Below are 27,172 nucleotides of genomic sequence, written 5' to 3'. Positions count from 1 at the left end.
GAGGATGAATTGTGTTGACAAAGATCACAGTGCCTATTCATTTAAGGTTTTCATTTAGGACATATAATGAGTGGCTTCTAGAGATAAACATCCACACGGATCGGTAATCTCTGATTGTGTCTATTACTCATATTTTTATGTGGAAAAAGAGAACACAATAGAGATCTGTCAGATAAAAAGAGAAACATATTTGCCATGCAGAGTCCATACAGATATGTAGTTCATTGTGAAGTTTTGCATTCATGGTTTAGAAACAAGTCCAAAGTGGACTGAGAGCTCTGAAAATTTGAGTCTGGAAAAAGTTGGAATTTGATCATGAAAGATTTGTGGGAATCAGCTGTTGCCCTAGACCAGGGGGCTGCATCCTTTACAGTCTAAAGAGACATTTTGCCTACAGTCCACTTGAATTATACTCGTTCAGAGCCCCAAACGTTGCCTGGCCTTTTGAAAAAAGGCAAGTTATAATTCTTGATAAACATCTCCTGTGGGAAATATGTTGTCATCGGTACAGAAATGCCCATTTTGTCTGTTTTGAGGTTTAAAAAAAGAGGATGGACGGGATGTTAATATATGTGGATAATGATGTAAAAAAAAAAAAAAAAATCATAATTTCCAACATAATGAAAAAATTAAATAGTACGGCCACTTTCAGCATCATTCTGTTGTGAAAATTAAAAGCAATTATTCCAAGAAAGAAAACTGCTAAAACCTGCATTTATTACATTATTATTATCATTTTATATATATATATATATATATATATATATATATATATATATATATATATATATATATATATATATATATACACATATCATATCAACATTATAATAAAAATATGGAAAGGTCCAAAGAGCCACTTGCGGCTCCAGAGCCAAAGGTTGCAGACCCCTGCCCTAAACCCTTTACGTTTGCAGTGGCTTGTTTGAATGATCTAAATTAGTGTAGCATGTTAAAAAAAAACAAAGTTAGGCTTCTGTAGCCACCAAAGAGTATTTTTGGCTTTTAACCAAACAAATTATATATGTTTGCTGTTTTAATGTAATTTATCTGCTGTATTTTTTAAGTTTAGTCAAATTTTAGTTTAATCAGAAAGTGGTCAGAATACAGAATTCTTCCCCTTTGTTATTGTCTTTATCAGGTTTTATTAAGAACACCGAGAAGCTGAGCTACGGCAAAGAGCACATGTACAAGTTGACCGTGACGGCCTACGACTGCGGAAAGAACCGAGCTTCTGAGGACGTGTTGGTCAAAATCAGCATAAAGCCCACCTGCAAACCCAGCTGGCAAGGTATCAAAGCAAAACTTCTTCTGGGGTGTCTTTGCTGACCCAAAGTGACTTCATGACACAGTCTACACAGTTTATCACTGTTATAAAACTCCTTCGTCATTGATTAATACATGAACCTTGTGTTGGTAGCTCACCAAAAATCAGCTCTTTTGAGGAAGGTCTCTTAATTCTTTTCTTCTTCTTTCCTGTTTTTCAGGTTTCAATAAGAGGACTGAGTATGAACCGGGCACAGGTAGCCTGGCCCTTTTCCCCAGCATGCACTTGGAGACGTGCGATGTGCCGATCACCTCCATCCGGGCCAGTATTGAACTGGAAACCAACCACATTGGAAAGGGCTGCGACCGCGATACCTACTCCGAGAAGTCTCTGCACAAGCTGTGCGGTAAATAAATCCTCTGCTGGAAATGTTTAGGATTAGCGTTTAAAATTAGACTCTTGCCTTTGTGCAGAGCTTTGCTTGCACTTTTCTACATTTCACAAAACTTCCAACGCATTTTGTTGGCATTTCACGTAATAGTCCAGCACAAAGTTGTGGATTTGTTGTGCGAACTGGAAAGAAATTGTGTTTTTTTACACCCGAGAAACTCAAAAGTGTTTATCACCATCCCTTTAATAAAAACCAGCGCAACCAATTTCCCTTCAAAATTAACTGCATGCTTTAAATCAGGGATGGGCAACTGGCGGCCCGGGGGCTGCACACGGCCCTCGTCATCACTCAGTGCGACCCGCGAATTGATCAATAATAATTTAATAATGATAAAAAAAAATTAAAAATGTAATTATACTTTTGACCGATAGGGGGGCGTACCCAACAATAGCGGGCACGGGCCGCTTTGCAACAGCTAGGAAGAAAGTCAAGAGCCCTGGCCACTAGCAGTGGAATAAAGGGAAAACTTGACGAGAAAGTCACATTTTTCAGACAAAATGGGAAGAAGTATGGACATGGGTAATTTTTTTTTTTTTTTTGGTCTCTTGTCATTCACACACAACATAAACTGTGAGAGCCGACGTGAGTTTTGAAACTGCAAAGCTTTGTCTTAAGCAGAAGATCAAACGTGCAGCACCGCGTTCACAGACCAGTGTGATGCATTCGTGAGCGTCAGAAAGCTATGGTGCATTCAGGAGCATGGGACATTAGATTTTTCAGAATAAAAAGCTAACAGATGTGCATAATCAAAAAGCAACAGAAATACAATTATAGAGCATTCAATATTGTAAGAAAGCCCACACAGTTTCTGGATAGACACATTATTGTTTGAGTTAAGTTCTGTGCCGTTTTATGCCTCTTTTCTTGTAAATTTGAAATGACCCATGCTCCTGAATGCATTAATATGGAGTTTAAATTCCTTTTTTTCAATTTTTTTTTTAAAGCAAATGGTTTGTCTTTTGCTTAAAATGCATTTATATGCAGAAAATAGTTACATGTTGGTGCAGTAAACATACAGATATAAATTCATCTAAAATTTGTTCTTATTGAGAATAATTTGTAGCGTCTTTCATATCCAATTATTTGAAGTGGGTGGTCATGTGGCCCTCCAATGGTCGTGCTGAAAAAAATGTGGCCCTCTTTATCACGGAAGTTGCCCATCCCTGATTTAAATGGTTCAAAGGTTTCCTAGTGAACAAACATGAAGACCAAGGAGCTGAGTTTGAAGCAGGGTTACTTTAAAAGACAATATCCCAAGATTTGTACAACTCACAGAGCTCTATTCAATCCATGTTCTGAAAGAATATGCAAACCTGCAAAGAAATGGATGTCCATCAAAACTGACTAATAGGGTAAACAGGATTTTTCAGGAAAGCAGACAAGCGGCACTTTAACTACTTTTCCTTGTATTTTAGGAGCCAGCTCCGGCACCGTGGAGCTCCTTCCTGCACCCAGCAGCTCCGCCAACTGGACGGTGGGACTGCCCACAGATAACGGCCACGACAGCGACCAGGTGTTCGAGTTCAATGGGACCCAGGCCATCAAGGTGCCTGATGGGTTGGTGAACACCAACCTGAAGGAGCCCTTCACCATCTCCGTGTGGATGAGACATGGACCCGGCTCCCACGAAAAGGAGACTATCCTCTGTAACTCTGACAAAACGGGTAAAGGTCTAAGAAGTGTTGTTCACTGCCTGAACATCTGCCAAAAAAAACTAAAACAAAAAAACAGCTCTTCTCTGTTGAGAATTACAAAATGCATCTGAGAACAAATGTACAGATATCTGGGGGCTATTAAAGAGGTCAAACTTGCGACAGGTTCTCTTGGTATCTCATGACTGCTGCACACGCGGGGTCTGCTGGTTCATCGGATTAAAATAGCCATTGTATCTCTGGCTCAGACTGCAGCTATAATCAGTGTTTGTGTTGAGCTGACCGCCCAGCGCGCATAAACACTCATCTTTTTTTTTTCTTTTTTTTTTTGGATTCCCTCTCTCACCTCACGTTGTTTTCTGTTAGAGGTTATATGTCCAGTCAAAAGCCGCCTTGATCTTATCCGCTGTAAAGTCTGCGTTGCGATGAGGGGAAGCAGGCGGCTTCAGTTCGGCTGCTTATATAAGAAGGATTACATCAGAGCGGCTGCGCCCTGGACAGGATGCTCTCGTACTCGTGACCTCCGTTTAGCACCGAGTCATGAAAGCGTGAATCCCACTTTTATGGTTCACCACACGTTAAATATCGCCGCACTAATGAGAGCAAAAGCAGCAAACGCAAGTATTTGCAAGCAGCGTTAGTACAAAATTGCTGTTTTCTTAAAGATTAATGCTTCATTAGGGTTTTTTGTACATGTCACACATTGCAAGTATACATGTGGGAAATAATGGTTATGCAACAATTAGTGTTAAGGCTTGTATTCAGGAAGTAAACACATGATCTATATTGTAAAGAGCTTGCACTCCAGCAAACAGAGAGGAAAGAACAACTATACACTGCAAAAAAGGGAACTAAAACTAAGTCTAATCTTCTTGAAATTTGTGTATTTGTCCTTGATTTCAGCAGGTAAATAAGATGATGTGCCAATGGAATGAGTATTTTGACCCCTAAAATAAGATCATTAGATATATTGCACGTGAAATAAGATGATGGAGATTAGTTGCTCCTATTTTAAGTGCAAAAATCTTATTCCATTGGCAGATCATCTTATTTACCAAGGAAAAATACACTAATTTCTAGAAAGCATGACTTACTTTTAGTTCCCTTCTTGCAGTGTGATAAGTACTCGACTATATAATGAGAGGTAATCATGTAGTGATGGGTCCCCCAGAATATACAGCTTAGTAGAAGAGCAGATCACGTGAAAACTGCTTTTTTTTAAAAAGTTTAATTAAGCTGCGGTTGCATTTTAAAGAGGTTAGATAGGGAGTCGGATCTGAACGTGATCTTCTCCCTTTTCTTCCCGCCTGCAGATATGAACAGACACCACTACTCCCTCTACGTCCACAACTGCAGGCTAATCCTTCTCCTGCGCCAGGATCCGTCGGAGGCAGAGAACTACAAGCCAGCAGAGTTCCACTGGAAACTTGACCAGGTCAGCCGCCCTCTCAGGCCAAGCCTTGTGTGCCGCTTCAGAGACGCATCCGTTGTGCTTACATGTGCTGTCGCCGGCGTGTTTACAGGTGTGCGACAAAGAGTGGCATCATTACGTGCTCAACGTGGAGTTCCCCACCGTCTCCCTGTTTGCTGATGGGACTGCCTTCGAGCCCTTCATGGTCACAGAGGACTACCCACTGCACCCCTCTAAGATCGAGACGCAGCTCACCGTCGGTGCCTGCTGGCAGGGTAGATGTTCTCATTCATCATGCCTTCCTGGCTTATATCGGGGGTCTTCAACTCCAGTCCTCGAGAGCCACTGTCCTGCAACTTTTAGGCTACGTTCACACTGCAGCCTGAAGTGACCCAATTCTGATTTTTTTGCCCATATGTGACCTGTATCTGATCTTTTTATGACAGTCTGAACAACCCAGATCGTATTTTTTCAAATGCGACCCAGGCCACTTGGATATGTGGTCCTGAATCCGATACATATCTGATTTTTTCAAATGTGACCTGTGTCTGTACGGCCGGGTCGCATTTATCCGACCTGAACGTCACCGATACTCGACAAACGTCACTATTCTGCGTCCTGCTATGCAGAAGCGGGAAGAAAGACGACACCCATAGCGGACTACAATGAGGAGACCAGTCAATGGAGGGAAAGCTCCAGTTAGAAAATAAATTAATGGCCGCAAAATGCGCGTCAGCATTATAATCCATGTTTACTTCCACAAACACTGAGGACGCTTGCTACGTGTGACGTCATCGCGTCCTCGAGTGTTGCATGCGGGACACTTAGGTTGAACGAATTCAGTTCACACAGGAGATCACATACAAGTCGCATATATTTGGAAATGTGAACGGACACGCAAAAAAATCAGATTTCACAAAAAAAAACGGAATTGAGCATTAAGACCTGCAGTGTGAACGTAGCCTTAGATAAACCTCCATTCTGACACGCCTTAATCAAATGAACCTAGTTTGCCTAGTTTCTGCAGAACTTGACGACGTGCTGACAAGTTAATCCCCCCTTTTTGGTTGAAGTGTGTTGGAGCAGGGATGCATCTAGGAGGGCAGGACTGTGAGACTCTGAAGGACAGCAGCTAAAGATTTACCTTTTATAAATGGACAAGCTCATTTTTGTGTGGCTCACAGGGTGTTAGGAAAGTATCCATACTCCCTGAACGTTTGTCACATGTTATATTACAGCCACAAGCTTCAGAGATGATTACTTTGTGATACAGCAACACAAAGTAGCACATATTTTAGTCTAAGCAAAATGATACGTTTCTGTTTGTGTTCAGCCCCCCCTTGAAAGAAAGTTGTTTTTTTTAATCACATTTTGCTACAATTACATCTTCCAGCGTTGTACGTGTAGTGACTTGCATTTTTGTGAACTGGCTCGACCTCAAGGCTAGTCCACACGTAGCAGGATATCTGGGAAAAAATAGAAATTTTTATGCAGCTAGATCTTTCAGCCCCACATAAATGGCGTTATACATCCCATAAAACGAATGATCCTAAAAACTCCGGCCAAAGTGGAGATTTATAAATTTTTAGCCTGCCTGTGTACGTGAAAAGATGGATATTAATGTCCGGTGCATCATGGGCTGTTGCTGCGTTGCGTCACACTTGTGTGACCTTTGCTTACACACTTGGCCATACGGTGGAGTTAGAAATGAATTTTGTCAGAGAAGTGCTGATTTTTACATCGTTTCAGACACTTTATGTTTGTATCTGGTCACAAGCCCCACTGCTGCACTACAGTGAGGGGCAGAGGAGAAAGAGGGCTCTGAGATCAGCTGCATTTCTCCCTCCCACTACAGAGGCACAATGCTGTTCAACGCTGCCACCACCGGTTTTGGATCAGTTTTATTAACTTTATATTCTAATATGGTGTTTAAAAGAAGCTCAACTTCTTTATCTGTCTATCAGCATAGATCGAACATCCTGGCGCCATGATTCATTCCTAATAGGAAGGATTCTGATTGGCTGACATAAGTTTTAGTTTTGCGGTACCCTGCCCCGTATGCATCTGTCATATTTTATATTAAAAAAACGCTCAGTGGCATATTTCTGCAGGTTGGTGTGGATGAAAACCTTTCTAAAAACTTAGAAAACCTTTCTAAAAACTGGTATTATTTTTAAACACGGTGTAGGGGAGATTTGTCTTTTTTTTTTAAACTCTGCTATGTGTGGACTAGGCCTCAGTCAGATTAGGTGGAGATCATCTGTTAACATTAATTCTCAAGTCTTACCACAGATTCTCTGATAGGTTTAGGTCTGGGCCGATCTAACACACTTTAGCTCAGGCCGTATGTTTGGGGTTGTTCTTCAGCTGGAAGGTGAACCTCAGTTCTAGTCAAGCCCAGTCTTTAGGAGCCTGTAACACATTTTCTTCCTGGGCTGCCCTCTTTTTAGCTACATTCATCTTCCCATCAACTCTGATCATCTTTCCTGCCCCTGCTGGAGTAAAGCATTGCCGTTAGGGCTGGGCAATATATAGAGATTTTAAAAATATCGAGATTAAAAAACAGATAAAAGATCAGACTATATCGTTTATATCGAGATGGTCTGCGTTGCGTTACAATTATACTTCTATGTATTCCTGTAGGTTATTTTTCAGCCATTTCTCATATTTATTTCCAGCTGTTTGTTAGAAAATGAGCCTGTGAGACATTTGGGATAAAGCTTTGATTCAGAAATGCGTTTTTACAATTACTTTATGATAAGAAAATCATATTGAGATAAATTTAAGCCTAGAAAATATTGAGATCTTTTTTTTTTTTTTTTGGTCCACATCACCCAGCCCTAATTACAAAGCATAATGCTGCCAGGGTGCATGGGCAGTGGGAGCTGAATAAAAATACACGCACACTTTTCAACATGTTACTCCTTTAGAAATTTGGACTCTAACCTGCTTATGAACACCTTAAAGTTTGCGCTTGTGAGTGGATTTACAACACGTTCGAGGGGTGTGAATACTTTTACAGGGAGCTGTAGTTTATGTTTTTGTGTATCACACAGTTTTTGATAATAAAATAGTCAAAATATACTCTAGCAGTGGTATTTAATCAGCTTTTTCTGGGGGAAATATGAACCAGTCTGTTTTATATTATGTTTAGTCTAGAAATGTTGTTTTTGCTCTCCCGGGGAATGTCTGTCGATGCGCCGTGACCTTATTCTGCAGCATCTGAATCTCTCCTGCAGACCCTCAATCTTCCTCCCTCTCTCTTTCCCTGCTCTCTCGTTTCCATCCCTTACAGAGAACTCAGGACATGACAATGACACTGAGACAGGCCCTGAGACCACCTCAGGTTGCTTAAGTCTTTCCCTTCCTCCTCAGATGAATGTCCATGTGTCCACAATGTCCCCCACCATGCTAACAGCTAAAGTGCATCTTCACACCATTTCAACTAGAATGACAGAAACATTCTAGAAAGATCGCCGATTGTCCTTGTTTATCAGTCGTCTTTGCAGCATGTATACGTTTCTGTGATGCGGTCCTACCTGTTTTATTTCTTTCATTTCCCTCCTCTTTCTAATCATTTATGTAGATGTTGATCGGCCCATAGGTTTCTCCTTTATTTAGGCCGATGCGCTGTCAGCAGCAGAACAGTAATAGAAACATAATAAGGACAAAACAAAAACACGTCAAACTCTGGCCTGCCTGGCTGCATGTTTTTGTCCATGCTGACTTTTCTAGTCAAAGTGCGACCTTGTCCAAACTCCTACGTATCAGATGACAAACCTGAAGGAGACTAGAAGTACATCGCCCACTGTTTGTCTGACCTTAGGATGGACAGTTTGGGGCTAACCCTGAATTAATCGCCCTCATTGATCAGCGATAAACATGAAAACAGATATAAAGGCTCAGTGCTGCAGATTTTATTTGACCAATCTCATTGACATTTTAGCTAGGTTATTTTATTTTCCTCTCCTTAAAGTGTCTTAGCACTTTAAGCCACTTCATTGATTTACATGCTGCATGTGCTGATGGCATACATGAGCTCATCCATCATCAGCCTGCCTCATCCTCTGGGCCTCAGGCCTTTAAGGGGCAACATACACTAACTTGCATGAACTTCATTCATGCCAGCTTTGCTCACCCAGACAGCATGCTTGCATCATCAGCCCTGACACGTGAAATCTGCTGATTCCCTCCCTGAGTAACTCACTCGTTTTTTTTTTTTTTTTTTTTCGTTTCTGCTGTGCCCTTTCTCCCATCCTTTTAACTGATGCAACAAGGCGGGAATGCCCGGATGGCTCAGTTTTTCCGAGGGAACCTCGCAGGCCTGATCATCCGCTCCGGCAAACTGGAGAACAAGAAGGTGATCGACTGTTTGTACACCTGCAAAGAAGGACTCGACGTTCAGCTGCCTGAGGAAGTAGCTTCAGCGGTGAAGGTGAGGGAGCAGAGTGACTCATGCAGGCGGGTCTGTTCAGTTAAACACGCTTGGTTTTTAAAGAGATGCTGAATTTTGTAGCGTGTTACTGGTGATTTTCTTTGTCGCTTTTTTCTACCGTGCCTTTTTCTGTATAATATATTACATAACGTGTAATTTGTAAGAACTATAATATAGGAAGACGACAGAACAGCACTACAAATATGTTTTGTCTCACCTTTCCATGTCGAGCAGAGCAGAGACAACATCACATTGTGTGTGAGAGCAGTCGACTTAAACAGCAGTTGCTGTCAAACAAGGTTTTTCTTACCTTATAGGACAAAAAATATTACAAAGTTAACAGTTTAGGATGTGGCTAGTTTGGACGGAGTGGCTAGCATTACATCAACCATATTCCCTAGAGAATCTAGATCCTTACCTTGACTCAGGCTGCCAACATTACAAAATCCAGTAGGCTTCACATCCATTTCAAATGGATGAAATAATGAACTGTGCAGTATTATAACTGTATATACTGTAACTTATATATAACTGTCCTTTGTTCAGCCTTCCTGTTATCTTAGACTTAGACTTAGACAACTTTATTTGTCATTTTGTATGCACAGAGTGCATACGTAATAAAATGTTGTTGCATACAGCTTGTAAATTGCAGTAAAAATTAAATTACAGTATAAGGTGCAGCAGTGATTTAAAAGTAAACAATTTAAATGTAGGCAATGCAGGAGAAGTCACAGTGTACAGGTGAGTATTTTTAAAAACCATTTGTATGTACAGAATTGATTGTGCAAAGGGCATTTGTGCAAAAATGCATTTAAAAACTAAGAGTTCGACAGCATTTGTAATGCTAAATGGAGATGCAATGATGCAAAATGTGCAAATATGCGAATGTTGTGCAGAGCACAATGAAAAGCCTTGCTCTCTTCCTCTATCTGTGGCCTGAATGAAACAGAAATGTGAGAATATGTCATCAAAAATAGGTTCCTTTTAAGGAGCTTCATACCTCTCTGTGCATCCTCTGACTTTGTTTCAAACACCACAATGATGCTTGAAATATCTGAAAAGCAAGTCTTCTGTTCCGTCAGTAACAACTTCCACACTAAAGAGTGTTGGCTATAGTTTAGCTTTTGGAGTTTGAGTCAGGCTGAAAATCCCCATACGCTGTCCCATTGTGGTCACCTGCCCATTTCTTGTTGCATTTCTATTGAGCTTCTGTCACAAGATGCCTTTATGTGTGAATTGTAAGAAGAGGAGGAAATGATTAGGAAGTTTATTTATGCTAAAAAGCAGACTGAAAAGGAGCAAACAATGTTCTAATCGTCTCATAATCCTTTGCAGTAACCTTTACCCCAGTTTGTCTGCACGTTACGTAAAAGCGAATCAAAAACTGCACTGCTTGTTACGATTCAGCTTCCAGAGATTTAGTTTTACCCTGGGAAGATCTATTTAGATGAATAAATGAACTTTTGGGGCCAAATTAAGCAAACCTTTACTTCGTTTCCTTCTCTTAGGTTGATTTCAACCCCAACCAGTCCTCTCTGACTGTGGAAGGTGAAGACATCAGTGCCTTTGAGAAAGTCATGCAGCACATCTCCTACTTAAACTCCCGGCAGTTCCCAACCCCAGGCATCAGGCACCTTCGCATCTCCACCACTGTCAAGTAAGTAACAGAGGCAACACTTTATTTACCTCAACCAGTAAACCGTTATGTGTTAATGCTGGACTTCTATGCTGGTCGTAGCTTTTTCACAAACACAAGGGGGGCCTCAAATGTTCTCCACACTCCAGAGTCGTCATTCGTCTTGTCCTCTTGTAATCTTAGCCGTTCTGTGACTGGACATGTCTTTATTAGATTAGAGAATATGTGTCCCAGGGCAGTCAAAAGTAGCCGGTCAACGGCGGCAAATCGCCGTCTATAGCAGCTCCTGCCGCCGCCTACTTTTCCCCGATTATACATCCCAAAAATCACCTTTGCATCTGTCTCCGCTGAGAGCAACATTAACGAGTGATTGGGTTCCTTGTTCCAACCGAGATGCTACTTTTCCGATCAAAACACAAACCGGTGTAATGCCGAAAAGTGCAATAAAACCGTGAGAGCCGACGTGAATTTTGAAACTGCAAAGCTTTTTAAGCGGAAGATCAATCGTGCACAGCACCGCGTTCATAGACCAGTGTGATGCATTCACGAGCGTCAGAAAGCTATGGTGCATTTAGGAGCATGGGACATTTCAAACTTACAAGGAAAGAGGCATAAAACGGAATAGAACTTAACTCATACAGTAATGTATTTATCCAGAAACAGCATGGGCTTTCTTACAATACTTAATGCTCTTTAATTGTATTTCTGATATTTTTTGATTATGCACATCTGTTAGCTTTTTATTCTGAAAAATCTATAATATTACATATAATATAATATTACAGCAGCAAATTATCGAAGTTTTTCAAGGGATGCATTTTGTGTTCGTCTCTAGAATCCTCGTAGATGATATGAAATCATGTGTGTGTGATGAGTGCAAGTGAAATTAAACTGAGATAAGAGATTTCGAAAGAGCAATATGACTGAAATAAATTCAACATGTAAATTCAATTTTAAATTCCAACCCTGTATTTTTATCATAAAAATTCGACTTGGTTCGTGAAGATATGTTACGATTGTTTTTAGAACAGAACTGTGAATAATAATAATAAGATGAATAGACCTCACCTGATCTGATCTGTTTTATGTGGTGCTAGTAATTCAAATTAAACTAATTTTATGCAAATGGAGATTACCTTACCTTGTTAAAACATGATGATAACATCATGTGAAAAAATAATGTTTTAAGAATAATAATAAAAAAACAAAGGTTGTTTTTGAAGAATTGATCATTCACTTCTTTTTTTGCCTTTTATTCAATTTAAAACATGCACTCTGACTCTATTCTTTAAATAATCACCTGTCTTGAAAGCTTCCAAAATACATCAGGGAGACTATTTTTCAAAATTCTCCCCTCCGGGGCTCAGGCACCGGCATGAGTGCACCCTCCTACTTGATAGTGTGTGGCCTGCTACTGTATAAAAGTTTGACTGCCCTGGTGTCCTTCCCTTATTTGTGGTTATTTACTCAATCCTCCCCAGGTGTTTGAACGAGGACGCCTGCGTGGGAGTGCCAGACGCCGAAGGTTACGTGATGGTGATGCAGCCCGAGGAGCCGAAGATCAGCCTGAGCGGCATCGACCACTTCGCTCGCAGCGCCGCTGAATTCGAGAGCCAGGAAGGAGTGACTCTGTTCCCCGAGCTTCGCATCGTGAGCACAATCACCCGTGAAATGGAGGTCGACGCCGAGTCCGAAGCAGCAGAGGGTACCGACGATGACCCCACAGGTGAGAGACGCTTTTAGATGCCGCCTTACAGTTTTATAGGTAGAGACAAACATTTAGTATTTTGCAGAGTCTAGAATTTATCCAGATTTTTGGGGGGTTTACTTAATTTTTCACTAATATTTCCACTTTGGCTTATTCTTTGTATAGTACTTATGTTTTATACGTCTCGACTGAAACTTTCTTTTAACCGTGACTGTAGGTATGTATTTTTAACCGTGATGTTGGTGTAGTTTAAGCTGTTTATTATATAGACTGAATGTCTGGATCTGAGCTGTGATCTATAGTCTTCCTTCGTATGTAGTTTTGTTTTCTTCTTAAATAAATAACCTCAGAGGCTGAAAGGGCCTCCAGGAGCAGTTTCTAGCCCTCTAGATGCATTGTAGCTGGTATAGTTAATGATTTTTGCCTGGAGGATGAGGGAATTACACCGACACAAAGAGACGGAGCGACTGATGGAAGAGATAAGTTGTTTATTTCTGGGTGTGGTTAGTGATCAGACGGGCCATCTGTTAGGCTTCCACATGAGTTAAGACGAGGAAGGACAATAGACATGCTCCCTAGTCGACACAGATACACTGAGATGCAATGTGCTGCTGTGAGCAGCGCGCCATATGGGACAGAAGGGCTTAGTAAGATCAGTTGCTCTTACCTGCTTTAATCTGACCCACCTCTCATGACCAGACAGCAAACCAGGTCACAATAGATGTTTAATTCTATTTGCCAGAGAAAATTATTTGCTGCAAAAAAAAGTACAGAGAATATGGAGTGCATTTAAAGCTATGAAACTAGGCCACTAAAAAGGAGATGACAGGTCATGACCGATTTATGCAATAAATAACACAAACATTCCCAGTTATCCCCATAACACTGTTGAGCTTCTACCTTTTTTTTTTTTTTTTTTTTGACATGTGATGATACTCCGAAAGATGCAAACAACCAGAATCGCTTATATCTCCTCATCTGGTACTGTAGAAAATCCAATTTGGAATCCGGCTTAAAGACCCCGACGCAGAACGTTACAAAATACTTCAGCATCGAACCACAGAGGAAAAATTAATGGTGCACATATGCATCAGGTTTACAAAATCTACACAAGCGGGACTTAAATTTCCCAGCAAGGATCTAATAATGACACCGCCTAATCTAATGGTACACTATGCATACGCTCAATCTGCACTGATGAATATTCCCTCATCCTGACATCCCAAAGTGCTCGGGGTGGCGGACACAGCAGCGAGCCTAGTGATATTTTTGGACCGAACCCGTTAATTATTAGTCGACTGCTTAGGATCCTTCCTGGGCGGTGTGAACTTTCATCCTAAAATGGTCAGCTGGTCATTAGGGATTCAGTTTGCACATTTACCAGCGCCTGTTGAGCCTTAGCAACCGACCAGCATTTCTTACTTTTGGTGACTATTTCCAGCTCAACCTAATGAACTTTTTAACTAAAGCGTAGTGTCAGGTTCTTGGTATAGAGACGTAACGGTGTTTTTCCCTGTTCCTTGTGTTTCTTTCAGTTCAAGAGACGGTTGTGTCGGAGGAGATCATGCACAACTTGGACTCGTGTGAAGTCTCTGTGGAGGGAGACGAGCTGGACAGCGAGCACGAGAGCCTGGAGGTGGACGTTTCGCAGCTGCAGCAGCGCGCCCTGGAGATGAGCTCATCCAACCTGGGCCTCGTGATAAATGGTACAAATGGCAGAACCCGACCAGTAATACACCAACTAGAACGTAGTTACAGTTTGCCGAAGCTTTACGCAGCAGTGAGCTTTTGTTTACAGCAGCTCCTCTGTGTCTTCCAGGCGTGAACACTATGGCCAACTACGAGCAGGTGCTGCACCTTATCCGCTACAAGAACTGGCACACCGAAGCGCTCTTTGACAGGAAGTTCAAGCTGGTCTGCTCTGAGCTCAACGGCCGCTATATCAGCAACGACTTCAAGGTTGAGGTAGGATTACGGACCTTTAACGGCACGCCACCATCATTTTTATAAACGAGGGTCATCTCAAAATGAGGACAGTTTACGAGCGGGTTTTCTCCTCTCCTCAGGTGAATGTGATCCACACAGCCAATCCCGTAGAGCATGTCAACAACGCCATGGTGGCGCCCAGCTTCATCAACCCTGTCCATCACGCCTCGGGGGATCTGTCCGGTCACAACTTGGCCAACGCTCACCAGGCCTCAGGTACTCGACTATGAGCAGGACATGAAATGTGTTAATAGCTAAAACCGTGTTAATGATGATGTGTTTGGTCTAAAAGCGTATTTTCTTGGGATTGGTATTAACCGGAGACCCTATTTGATTACAGTTACTCCCTACACCCCGACTCACATTTTGAGAGGAACATTATCCCCCCTAAATAACGTCAAGATTCTCAATAACACAATATATTGAAGGCTAGTATAGCGTAGTACAGGTATAAACCTAAAATTAACGATTACCTGCTGTGTTTGCTAAAAAACAGCAAAATGTTCCTTTCTTCAAACTAGCCGTCCTTAGAGATTTTGTCCTTCTGATGGATTTAATCTCGTTTTTCATCTGAATCTGGGTTTGTGAAGATAAACAGCACAGGCCCTCTGACTTCTGCTGTCAAAAGAGGATACATTGATTATATCCAGTGCAGCATTTATAAATTTTTTAAGTGAGAAAGAAGCAGAACAAGAGAATAAATTACATGCAGTTCAATAAAAAAAGGCTAAATCACAAAGATTCAAGTTAGACAAATGTTATTCAGGACCACTATATTTTTTAATATATGGCTTTGCCTTAAGAAACTATTTACACTACTTGAACTTTTCCCATTTTGTCACATTCCAAGTATATTCTATAAGGCATTTTAGGTGACAAGCCAACACAAAGTAGCGTACAGTTGTGAAGTGGATGGGGAAGGAAACAACATGTGGAAGGTGTTCTGCTTGAAAGAGACTAAAAATGTAACGTTTTGCCAAATTGCGATGGATAACGCTGCACATCAAGCTGAGCATGGTGGTGGCAGCATTATGCTTCGGGGAGGCTTTCCATCAAATCTCACTGAGCTTGAACTGTTTTGCAAAGAGAAATTGGGAAATATTTAGATGCGCTAAGAAGAAAAAAAGAAGAAAAAAAAAAAGAGAAAAAAAAAGAAAAAAGAAAAAAAAAGGAAGAAAAAAAAGAAAGAAAAAAAGGGAAAAAAAGGAGAGAAAAAAAAGAAAGAAAAAAAGAAGAAAGAAAAAAAAAAAAGAAAAAAAAGGGAAAAAAAAGAGAAAAAAAAACTAAAAAACGAAAAAAAAGAAAAGCAACAACCAAAACCATACTCCCCCCCTTCGCCCCCACAACAACACCCCTCACCACCACCTCCCAACACCTCGCACAAAACACCAAGAAAACCCAAAAAGAAGAAAAAAAAAAAAAGAGAAAAAAAAAAAAAAAGATGCGCTAAGCTGGTGGAGACGTACCCCAGAAGACCTGCAGCTATCGTTGCAGTGAGAGGCGGTTCTACGAAGAGTCGGTTCAGTTTGAAAACCGCGTATCCTTGTCCTTCCATCAGATTTATGCACTACTGTGTTGGACTGTCCCTTAAAATTCACGTTGAAGTTTATAGTTAAGTGAAAAAGTAGAAAAAAGTTCAGCCGGGGTGAATGTTTTTGCAAGGCTCTGTACTTTGATTAAAGATTTTATACTTTTGATTTTAGATTAAATTGATGGTTATATCAACACTGCTTCCCAAGGACTGTGTTAAACATATTGCACAAGCTGTTTTAGCTTTTTTTTTTTTTTTTTCTCAAATGGTATTGATGCTAAATGGTGAAATCAAATCTGCATAATTCAGTCTCCTGAAAAGTGTCTGGTCTGTTAAGGGGCAGGCGTCGCTGTAGATGGATTACAGCGTATTTAGCCAAAGTAGGGCGTGCTTGAAATACGAGTTTAGTTTTATTTTATGGCGCTGCTTTAAGGGATTACACTTGAGCTCAGTCCGTGACATCTGCACAGGCCATGTTCTCAGCTCAACCTTTTATTCTGGCCTCTGTCATCCTCTGCACTGACAAATATTCTGGGTCCAGAATACATCTCTGAATCGCTTTGGGGAAAGTGGAGACGGCAAAAGCTATTTAAAGAAAACGCACAAACACCTTGAGCCCGTAAAACACAGTCATGTGCAGCTCTGACGCAGCCTGGCGCTGCCGCTGTCCTTGAAACGTTCTTCCACCTTTCCCTGCATCAGACCGGAGAGCTAACCTGCTTGCTTTCTGATCGGTGCTGCGTTCGTGTTCCCCTTGCAGTGGTGCCCAGCGCTGCCACCATTGTCATCGTGGTGTGCGTGAGCTTCCTGGTGTTGATGATCTTCATGGGCGTGTTCCGCATCCGAGCCGCGCACCAGCGCTCCGTCAGGGACCAGGAGAGCGGCAAGGAGAACGAGATGGACTGGGACGACTCGGCCCTGACCATCACGGTCAACCCCATGGAGGTAAAGGCACAAAAGAAGCAGGAAAAAATAAATGTGCAGCCAAGCAAAATGAAACAAAATGTGTCACTCTGTAACAAAAGAGGCTTCAGCTGCAGCAGACAGCTTCAGACTTGCTCAGTTATTCTGTGTGAGGCTGTGACTGTGTCCTAGTTTTTATCTAAGCCCTGATAATTGACAGTCCTGTGGGGATGGAAGGGGGGGGGGCATAGTTGCAGATGTATGAAGTCACATTTGAAACAGGAATGAAACCATCATTGCTTTATGTTTGGTGACCATTTTGTTGCTTTTGCTGCAGGCGACAGAATCTTGAGTCAGTGTGTTGGCAGCTATAAATAAATATAGGTAAAAATAAAATGGAATCACATTCTGGGCAAATCGGCTTCATGAAGCCTGTTTCTATTAAATAAATAAATAAAAACCTAAAGGATAAAATGACCATTTATTGATTCAGCGTCTTTTATCGGCTGAACATAAATGTAATCTGAACTCTCCGAAAGATTAGCAAAGACATTATTTTATCTCCATTTTTTTTTCCTGCCCGTTCATTCGTTTATGCAACTGAAGCCATCTGCTGTAGCTTATGTTGTTTAGACCCAAAAATAGAGCCGTGGTGCACAAATATCAAGAAAAATTGCACCTCAGACGTTTCTATGAAACAAAATGCTGAAAACTGGGCAAAATTAAGAGAGGAAGGAGCAACGACTAAAAATCTGAAGTGCTGCCTTCGTTTGTACTCAGGCCATTTTATTCCAGTACTCCCAAATAAATGGCAATGCGCAACCAGTCGTCTTCAGATTCCGGTAATGAATTAATGCACTGCAAAAAGGGAACTAAAAGTAAGTGAAATTTTCTTGAAATCAGTGTATTTTTCTTTGATTAGAGCAGGTAAATAGGACTATTTGCCAATAGAATGAGATTTTTGCACTAAAAATAGGAACAATTCATCTCCATCATCTTATTTCAAGTGCAGTAAATCTAATTATCTTACTTTAGGGGTAAGAATACTCATTCCATTGGCAAATAGTCTTATTTGGCTCCTCATATCAAGGAAAAATACACTAATTTCAAGAAATTTTTACTTCATTTTAGTTCCCTATTTGCAGTGTGAAATTGACTGTTTTGAAGAGTGACAAGAAGAAAAACAGCTGTAGGAAGTCTGGCGGCTTGGGCGGAGCGTCACCTCCCAGCAGAGCGACTCCGAACACATGAGGTTGAAGCAAATTCAAGCGTTACAATGGCCTAGTCAAAGTCCAGTCGTCTGGTTTAGCATCTGAGGCGAGACTTGGAGGTTGTTGTCATGGGCCAGACGATACTGGGACTCTGCAGCTTTATTCGCAGTTTAATGGCGCAGGAAGCCGAGTCGTCTAATTAAAGTCGATTTGCTCTGGATTGACACTTCGAAGCGACGTGATGTTGAGTTTAAAAGGGTTTGAGACAATCTTCAAACGCTTCATTTAGCTTCACCAGCTTCACCTCTATAAAACTGATAATCAGGAGTTTAAGGAGGACCAAATGTAGGCAGCTGAAGGCAGAATAGAAGCTAAAATAAATATATTTAATAAAGAAAGAGAAGCTTAAAAAATAAACAAGTCCAAAGTCCTGAATAGAAGGAATACACCACTGATAATGTCATTTCTTTCAGGAACTCGGTCCACTCTGTGATGTGGTAAAAATGGTAAATGAGCTGTACTTGTATGACGCTTCATCAAGTCCAGACAGATATATGCTCCTGCGCCACTGTCGCCCTCAAAAATCAGGTTATATTGATTAATTACACGCATTTATTTCTGTTAATTATGATCACTGTCTGCCTACAGCCAATGAAAACCCTTCCTTTAGGATTAGTAGATCGTTTTGAATTTGTAGATTAATTAGCATACATATGAGAAGCTGTGAACCCTAAAAAATACAACCCTAAATGCATGAAACTTAACCTGACAGACGTCCAACACACATTTGAGTCTCTACTGGTGCAAACCTTTTAAGAGACGCCCTAAAAGACCCGCAGCTCTGAACGCAACCTTTAGTTGAACACAAATGCCCTCCATGATTTCTTGAAAACCCAACTACACAATTCTGCAATACTCTGTTGATGTTTCCCATTAAATCCCAATTAAATAACCTCAGGTCTGTGCTTTTACTTTAACAAAATGTGAAAAAGAACAACATCATCAAACTATCTTCAAAAATAGGGGAGCCCTCTACTCTGGTATTCAACTAAATACAGGGTTCTTGCTCAAGTCTTGAAAGTCTTAATAAGTATGGAATTTTGAAACACTGTTTTCCAGACCTTGAAAAGTCTTGAATTTTGTGTGAATGTCTTAATAAAGTATGGGGAAAAAAATGTGTGGTAGAATTTTACAGTATGCTCAAAGGCATTGTGAAATGAGAAATAGGAAGGTAGGCTATAAAACTATAATTTTACTAACTGGTCACGTACTGTATTAGCCTAATGGAATCAATCACTACTTGTGATTTTCATGTTTTGAAACGTTTTCATCAGTAAAAGCATAATTTACTGTGAATAATGCATTTGTTCATTGAATACTAGCCTATAAAAATGAACATTTCTAATAAACAGTTTGTACAATCTCAACCAATGAAGTAGGCAGTAGGCACACAAGTATACAAGTACATAAAGTTAAGGTCTTGGGGGGGAAAAAAATATCAGTCTGGAAAAAGTCTGGAATTTTAATTTGGAAAAAGAGCAAGCACCCCGTAAATAGGAATATCTCACACTGGACGATGCTGCAGTCTATGTGAACAAATTACTAAATATTGACCCGTTTTTTATGCAATTCCAATGGATTAGCAAAGCCTGTTAAGTTTTAATCAATTATGCAACGTTCCAAACGCCCATGCTGTACCAGAGGCACTTTGGATTAATGGCTGCAGCAGCGCCGGGTGTGAAACCCCCCTGTTAGTCGTCAGGAAAGGGTACGTTGCCTGAAGACTGAATAAAGGCATTGCCAGCTGCAATCCAGACGGCATCTTAGCGTTTTTTTTTTTTTTTTTGCACCCATTTGCCATTTCCCCTCCTCTTAACGCTCAAAATAGCTTTCAGGCCAACTCCGCATTTCATGCCTTGTCGGGGAACGAGAGGAGACGAAAAGTAAGGGGTGGAAAATAACCAGCGCCGGCGACTAAAAGCCCCCTTTTTTCACGCAGACGTACGAGGACCAGCACAGCAGCGAGGAGGAGGAGGAAGAGGAGGAGGAGAGCGAGGACGGCGAGGAGGAAGACGACATCACGAGCGCCGAGTCGGAGAGCAGCGAGGACGAGGAGGGCGGGGAGCCAGAGGACCAGCAGGGGACCAGCAGACAGCAGCAGCTGGAGTGGGACGACTCCACTCTCACCTACTGACACACCAAGCCCCCCACACACACATGCTCTGAAACACACGTAACCAAGCCACAGTCACCGCTTTACGCACCCCTCCATGCAGTTTCATGTCTAGGAGCCATGATATAAAAAAAAAAATCAAATAAAACGGACAAAAAAAAAGTATAAAAAAAGTCCTTCAGCGTATATGGTCAAGGCTTTCCTGTTGTTATCTTCGTGGTGGTACTCAGTGTAGTGTAGTCATCACCGGATTGCTGATTTCTACTTCTCGTTTTTATTTATTATTCTTTGGATTCCCTTGAAAACTTGGCCTACATTTCTTGTGGAGTGCGTGAGGAAGCCAGCCCTTGCACTTTGTGTTCTCAGTTGGGCTTTCACGAGGAGATCCCATCTAGATTTCCCCACGTTTTGTCCCTTTTTGGCTTCAGCTTTTAGGGTCGCTTGCCGCTGACTTCAGTTTTCTCGGATCGTGGTCCACAGTGGAGCAAGTTTTAACAAGGTAGCCCGCCTGCAGTCTCGCTCTCTCTTTTTTTTTTTTTACTATTATTATTTTCCTTGTTTTAGTGCATGAGGAAACTCGGGAAGTCTTACGTGTAGAGAAACGAATCGCTTTTTGAAGATTTTTTTTGTTTTTTGTAAATATAAAAACAACGATGTAATTAGTCGGCGTGTTAGTGAAAGCCCGCTCAGCAGGGTCCGATATTACGCAGTACGTCATGTAGAATATTTGTGTCGCCGCCGGCTGTAGCATGTCGCTGAATTTCTGCTGAAGCGGTTCCAACGTGCTTTTTTTTTTTTTTTTTTTTTTTTAAAGTCTGCCTCGCGATGAGAAACCCAGGACTGTTGCGCGGAGGTTTCCATGACTAAGTGGCGTCCGTTTTTTTCTTTTTATTTCGTTATTTTCTGCAGAGTGAAGTCGGTTCTTTTGCTTTTGTGAGCAGAACGGCTTGACAGTTTCCGCTCCGCTACTATCAAGGACCCCAGTCCCAAAAATAAATCATTTGACAAATAAATGTTTATTTCTGTGATACTTAATGGACGAAGAATGAATTGATTTACGCATACATATGTCAATAATTTTATGCATTACAGAATTTGATGTGAAAATTCTACATTTTAAACATAAAATGTTAAATGTTAAATTCATAGACAATTTTTTTCCTATTTATTTTATTGTTTCAGACTTCCTGCCATCATGAAACCTGTTGTGTCTGCATCACAGTTTAAAACCATTTAACGCCTAAAACACGAAATAAAAGTCAGAAAAGTATTTTAAAAATGTACCTGTTTATCAGATGCGTCTTTAAATATCCAGCGGATTTAACAGCAATTTGTATCATAACTGACCAATTAGGAGTTAGTGGGCATTTATTTAAGATTTTTGATTTCATTTGACTTAATAATTGAATTTGAACAGGACTTTCCCAACCAAAAGGTTTTTGATTATAAGCCTTTTAAAACAAACGCAGAAATTCACTAGAAAAACAACTAAAGAACAATAAAATATACTTGAAATTGTTAAAACAAATTAATAGGACTAGAATTTATTATGTTTGTATCATAATTGATACATTAGGCATTTCTGGTTTATGGTAAGGTGTAGTTATCATATTTGTCCAACCAAAAATGCAACTAAAGCAATTAAAGTTGTAAAATATACCTTAAGTATCACAGCTGATAAATTTACATGACAGTTTTATTTTGTTTTTCCACGTCAGAGTTAAATCATTCACCAAGAATAGAAAACAAGCTTTTGAGAAAAACCTCCGCTGTCTTAAGGAGGTAAAAGTGTCTCGTAGCGTTCGCCGTCGTGGGGTTCCTCCAGACCAATCACCTCGGCCTTACATCATGTTAGCTCCGCCTACTGACTTTGATGGGTCAGACTGATAGAAAAAAACACAGGGCTATTAAATATTGAAACAAATACAGTAATAATTCATGTTTTTAACAAAAAAGTCACCTTTTAATTAACCATTCCCACATTCAATTACATATTTCATGCAATATTGAAAGCGGTAAATAATTCCAGCTAAATTAATTCCTTGAATATTGTTGAACAGATCACATAAATAAATATTTGTTTAACGACCTATTTATTGCATTGCGGCATTTTTGGCCCTCGGTACGTCCCTCGCTTCGCTTCGCCTTGCTTGCACAGGCGGCGATGCTCGACTTGTGGCGTTCACGTTGTTATGTTCCCGGTAGAGCTCGCTGTTGTACAGAAGGAACCTTCTCTTGATCGTTTTTTTTAGATCAATTACACTACGCTCGCAGCATTTGGTACTTTTTGCGAACTAGATTTTCAAACGTAGGTGCTGAACTTCCTGCCAGCAGAGGTCCGCTCAGCTGCTTTCAAGCTGCTCTCTCTGAGTCCCGAAGGAAAAAGGAGCGACAATCCTTTGAACCCGCCGAGCTTTACTGGGGTTGGGTCGTTTTTTGGGTTTTTTTGGAGCGCAGCGAGAATTTCTGCTTCACGGTACGGCTGTTTAAGCTTCGAGTTATTTCTACGTTTGATGCTTTTTCTTTTTTTTTTTAACTTGTTCTCCTGCTCCAAACGCACCGCAGATTCGACTGTATTTCAGCAGGAAAACACTTTAAAAATACCTTTTGTTTCACTCTTCTGTGTTCACCGTAGACCACTAGGTTTTTATTGTATATGGAACCGTACTGGAAGAGCTGCTCCAACATATTTGTTTACATTTGGTAAACTTATTTTCCGGCTGGAGTTAAGACTAAAACTTACACGATCGATTGGGAAAACGTGTCCAGCGTGTCTCCTCTCAGAAACAGTTGTCCGTCACTGTGTATAAAAAAAAAAAAAAAAAAAAAAAAAAAGGATATATGTATTATTATTGTCTGTCAAAAAGCAGATGTTGGCAAACTTTTGACGCTTTATTCGAGTGCGAGGTACTAAAAGTTGCATTATTTACTACCAGATTTGGGGCATTGCATGGTGCAGACGAGGCGTCTACCAAAAGCATCCGAGGCTGGACTTTGGCTATTTTACATATTTTTGCATGAGTCTGTTTTCAGAGGCCAAATCTGATTTTCTTCATGGAGACGGAGCTTCTTTTAAAGGGTTGATTTATTATTGTTATTATTATTATTATTATTATTATTTTTAAATCTCCAGTTAATTGTCCATCGACCAGTCTCCCTTCCCTGATGACACGTAAAGCACGGGGCCAGGTCTGAGCCAGCTGAGATGGGAGTGCCTTTTCGCCAATCATTGCAGAATTAGCAGGTCTAACAGTTAAAAAAAAAAAAAAAAGATAATTTGCTTATCCACGCTCTATTATTTTGTGGCATTTTCTTTATTTTTATTGTTTGATGCTAGATTTCTTACAAAGCTGAGAAGATGTTGGGGGTTTTTTCAGCTCGTAGTGACAGTAGTCCATCGCTAGTTTTATTGAAAGTACAGACATTCTACATAGAAACCATGTGTCCTTGTTGATGTGTAGAGAAAGTAGATCCATATCGTATCTTCTATAGATATTGTACTGAATCCACCTTTAAACGATGTACAGTACATAAAGAAATCGCTTTGGCAGCATAACGTGGGCGTACTAGTCGGTGTACAGTGGAAGGTGATTTTTTTTGTTTTTTTTTTTGTTTGTTTTCTTTTCTGAACAGCGTCCTATTGCTCGAGTTATTGAGAAGTGATTCTGAGGGCAGCATGAAATTCACGCAAACCGCAGTAACGCCCGCCGGCTCCGAAATCCCTCACAATCTTCATCGTGTCAAAAACGTGTCGCAGTTCAGAGTCCAGTTCCAAGGTCACAGGCCCTCCACGATGACTCTTGAGTCGCCTCTTACCATAAAACGCAGCCAGAGACGTAACGCCGCCACTAGGAATCAACTTTGCATGAGCCACACGTTTGTGAATGTCCCGTGAGGGGGATGAGACGGAGAGAGGAGCTGTGATGCACGACCGATACTCAAGATTGTCTGTTTCACACATCCATCACACTCCACAACCAGATCATTGTTGTTTTTTTTTTTGGGTTTTGTTTTTCTTTTTGTTCTGTTTTCTTTAAAATGTTGCTCAAATGGACGAACGGTTGTGATGTCTGCAGAAATGTTGGATGCTTCCTTTGTGCTTTGTCGGAGCTGCTCTGACTCTCCTACCGGTCGGAAAAGGCGGATTGTAGCGGAGTTGATGCTTATGCTCTGAAACACAATAAAGGATGAACTGATGGGATGGAAACACTTTCTCCTCTTGTTTTCATTTGCGTTGTTACAGTAAATGCGCCACCGGTGAGAAACACACCCTGCCGTGTTGCTGCAGAACGCCTTGGGCAAGGCTGCCCCCTGGTGTTGAGTAAAAATAGTGCAAGATTGATAAATAAAAGAGAAAACTGCAGGTTAATACTTAAAAAAAAAAATAGGGCTGAACGATGTTGGAAAATATTGCGATATCAGTTTTCTTCTTTCCTCCATGTCTCACCTGTGCTTCCATCACTCTGACCCAATGTCCTTTGTGTCCGGTGTGAGTATCTGCTGCCATGAGACTGTCCAACTGGCTAAACATTATGTTAGCCTGTAAAATACATGGTCATAACACTTAAAATACATTAGCCACCAATTACTGCCCTCCAAACCGTCTTTTGCTGAATTAATATTGCTCACACTGATGTTATGATGACGATATATCCGCAAAATATTATGCAGCCCTAAAAAATCTCCTCAGAGATGAGCAATGACACTTTAGTTACTAGTTGACAAACCTACAAAGTAGGTAAATGGTGATAAACCTGTTTGCTATCGGGCTGAATTTATATTTATGAAGTGGGAGGAAATTTCACATAGTCTTCAAAAATGATGTACAAGTAATCTGAAAAGTGTGGCATGCCTTGTTTACTTTGACACCCCTAAATGAAATCCAGTGCAAGCAGGTGCCTCCAGAGGTCGCCTGGTTGGTAAACGGAGTCCATCTGTGAGTGATTAGACCTCAGTAGAAATCCAGCTGTTCTGTGAAGGCCTCAGAGAAGATCAGTGAACAAGCGGCATCAAGAAGACTGAGTATTTTAAAAGACTACAGGAAATACTCTTCTTGGACACTCAGTATAAAGATGCTGGAAGTTGTTAAAAAACTTTTGTGGTTAATGATTAGAAGAAATAAAGGGTTTCCTTTCCGGTACCACATTACAATAAGGCTCCCTTTATAAAGGCTTATAAATGGTTTGTAGATATGTTATTAAATCAACTGTTAACACTTTAAAAATCATTAATAACTGTTTATTATGCATTATTAAAGGGTGGGAAAGAGACATTACTGACCAGTTTCTTGCATAATATTGAGCCAAATCTATATTTGGCCAAATGTTTTAAATTCTATATATTTAATCTACATTTGCTATACTAAATATTTCAGTCTACAACCCTGTACGCTCAATAAGCCTTTGTAAACATAATTCTGTATCATGTAATATTATACTTTATCACTACATTATAAACATCCACAACTATCAAAGGGAGCCTTTGTGTTACCATGACACAAAGTATTAATGGTACAGAATTATGTTTCCAAAGGCTTATTGGGCTTACGAGGTTGTACTTTAGACTTAAATATATAGTCAAGGAACTCTAGATAAAATATATTACATTTGGATTTGCCTCACTATTTGGCAAGGAGCCGGTCAGTCTTTCTTGCCCTTTATTAATGCAGAATAAACAGTTATCAATGATTTCTAAAGTGTTTACAGATTAAATTATGTCTACAAACCATTTATAAGCCTCTATAAAGGGAGCCTTATTGTGAAGGGGTCATTGGGAGAGAAGCAGGGTCAGCGGTCCATCACTGGGCAACACAAGGTCGGTTTAGAGATAATTAGCCTAGCAGCCATGTTTTTGGATCGTGGAAGTCGGAGAGAACCCACCCACGCACGGGGAGAACATGTATAATCCAGTGTGTAATACTTGTGCTTTTAGATGTGTAATGCATAATAATTCACACATGATCGATATGCAGCTGATTGGCTCTGCACTGCTTTGTGCTTCTCACAGCAAACGCTCCCTTTTATAATATATGTGCATTACAAGTCAGGCGTTTACATACGCTTTTGATTTGAGGTTTTTAGGGATTCATTCTTTTTCCAACATGGAATAATCAAACAACACAAAAGCTCTGTGATTTCTTTTTTTTTTTTTTCTTTTTTTTTTTTAAATAAGAATTTGGTTCATACATTTAAAATTAGTCTCTTTTGAATAATCCAAAATGGGTCAAAATTGTCCATATGAATACAGGTTGAAATATTCACATGCACCTCCACTTAGATAAATGCCCCATAAGAAACATATACCTCATCCTTTTTGTAGCCACCAACAAGCTTCCAGCATAACTCTGGCCGGCTACATTGATCAAATCTTCTAGAATTGGCAGAGTTCATTTAACCCGGCTGGTTTCCTGGCTTTTGTTCATTAATGGGCTCTATAGTCTCCAAATCCCGTTTGAATGTGTGTTTGGGAAGATCGTTTTGCCGGAACACCCAACTTTTTCCAAATTCTGTAAACACTTTATAAATCATAAAGGGAATCCATGGTATAACGAGGACACACTGTATATATATATGATGCACCTCGTCCTACTTGACTCCTCCTTCTTATGATTACTGATTCTGAGCCGACATGACGTGAATTTCTCCAATGTGAGATCAATAAAGCCTATCTTATCTTATCTTATTTCAATCATCCAGCTGCTGATTTGAGCTATAGTTGAAGAGGTAGTTAGTAGTAGTCACCCTGCTTCGTTATTCCACGCACTCTGCCCAAAGAACCAGCGCCACTTCCGACTAACATGTCACCAATA

At 40.5% G+C, this 27,172-nt stretch overlaps 1 protein-coding gene across 4 annotated transcripts in view; it reads left to right on the top strand.

The window, feature by feature from the left end:
• Positions 1 to 24,571, top strand: part of clstn1 (calsyntenin 1) — a 56,868-nt gene extending 32,297 nt beyond the window's left edge. For 2 of the 4 annotated variants that reach the window (XM_012850443.3, XM_012850442.3), the window contains 14 exons: positions 1,142 to 1,291; positions 1,488 to 1,673; positions 3,134 to 3,382; positions 4,684 to 4,805; positions 4,894 to 5,056; positions 8,077 to 8,127; positions 9,059 to 9,216; positions 10,725 to 10,873; positions 12,334 to 12,578; positions 14,096 to 14,266; positions 14,380 to 14,525; positions 14,627 to 14,762; positions 16,838 to 17,022; positions 20,191 to 24,571. In XM_012850443.3, the coding sequence (XP_012705897.2) occupies positions 1,142 to 1,291; positions 1,488 to 1,673; positions 3,134 to 3,382; positions 4,684 to 4,805; positions 4,894 to 5,056; positions 8,077 to 8,127; positions 9,059 to 9,216; positions 10,725 to 10,873; positions 12,334 to 12,578; positions 14,096 to 14,266; positions 14,380 to 14,525; positions 14,627 to 14,762; positions 16,838 to 17,022; positions 20,191 to 20,385 (2,306 nt within the window). In that variant the 3' untranslated portion in view covers positions 20,386 to 24,571. The remainder of the gene's footprint in view (positions 1 to 1,141; positions 1,292 to 1,487; positions 1,674 to 3,133; positions 3,383 to 4,683; positions 4,806 to 4,893; positions 5,057 to 8,076; positions 8,128 to 9,058; positions 9,217 to 10,724; positions 10,874 to 12,333; positions 12,579 to 14,095; positions 14,267 to 14,379; positions 14,526 to 14,626; positions 14,763 to 16,837; positions 17,023 to 20,190) is intronic. The other 2 variants (XM_012850444.3, XM_012850445.3) reach the window with 1 other exon arrangement.
• Positions 24,572 to 27,172: the final 2,601 nt, after the last annotated feature.

Source organism: Fundulus heteroclitus, chromosome 1 (assembly GCF_011125445.2).
Source record: "Fundulus heteroclitus isolate FHET01 chromosome 1, MU-UCD_Fhet_4.1, whole genome shotgun sequence".
Classification (NCBI taxonomy): Eukaryota; Metazoa; Chordata; class Actinopteri; order Cyprinodontiformes; family Fundulidae; genus Fundulus; species Fundulus heteroclitus.
This window is presented reverse-complemented; position numbering and strand designations above follow the sequence as displayed.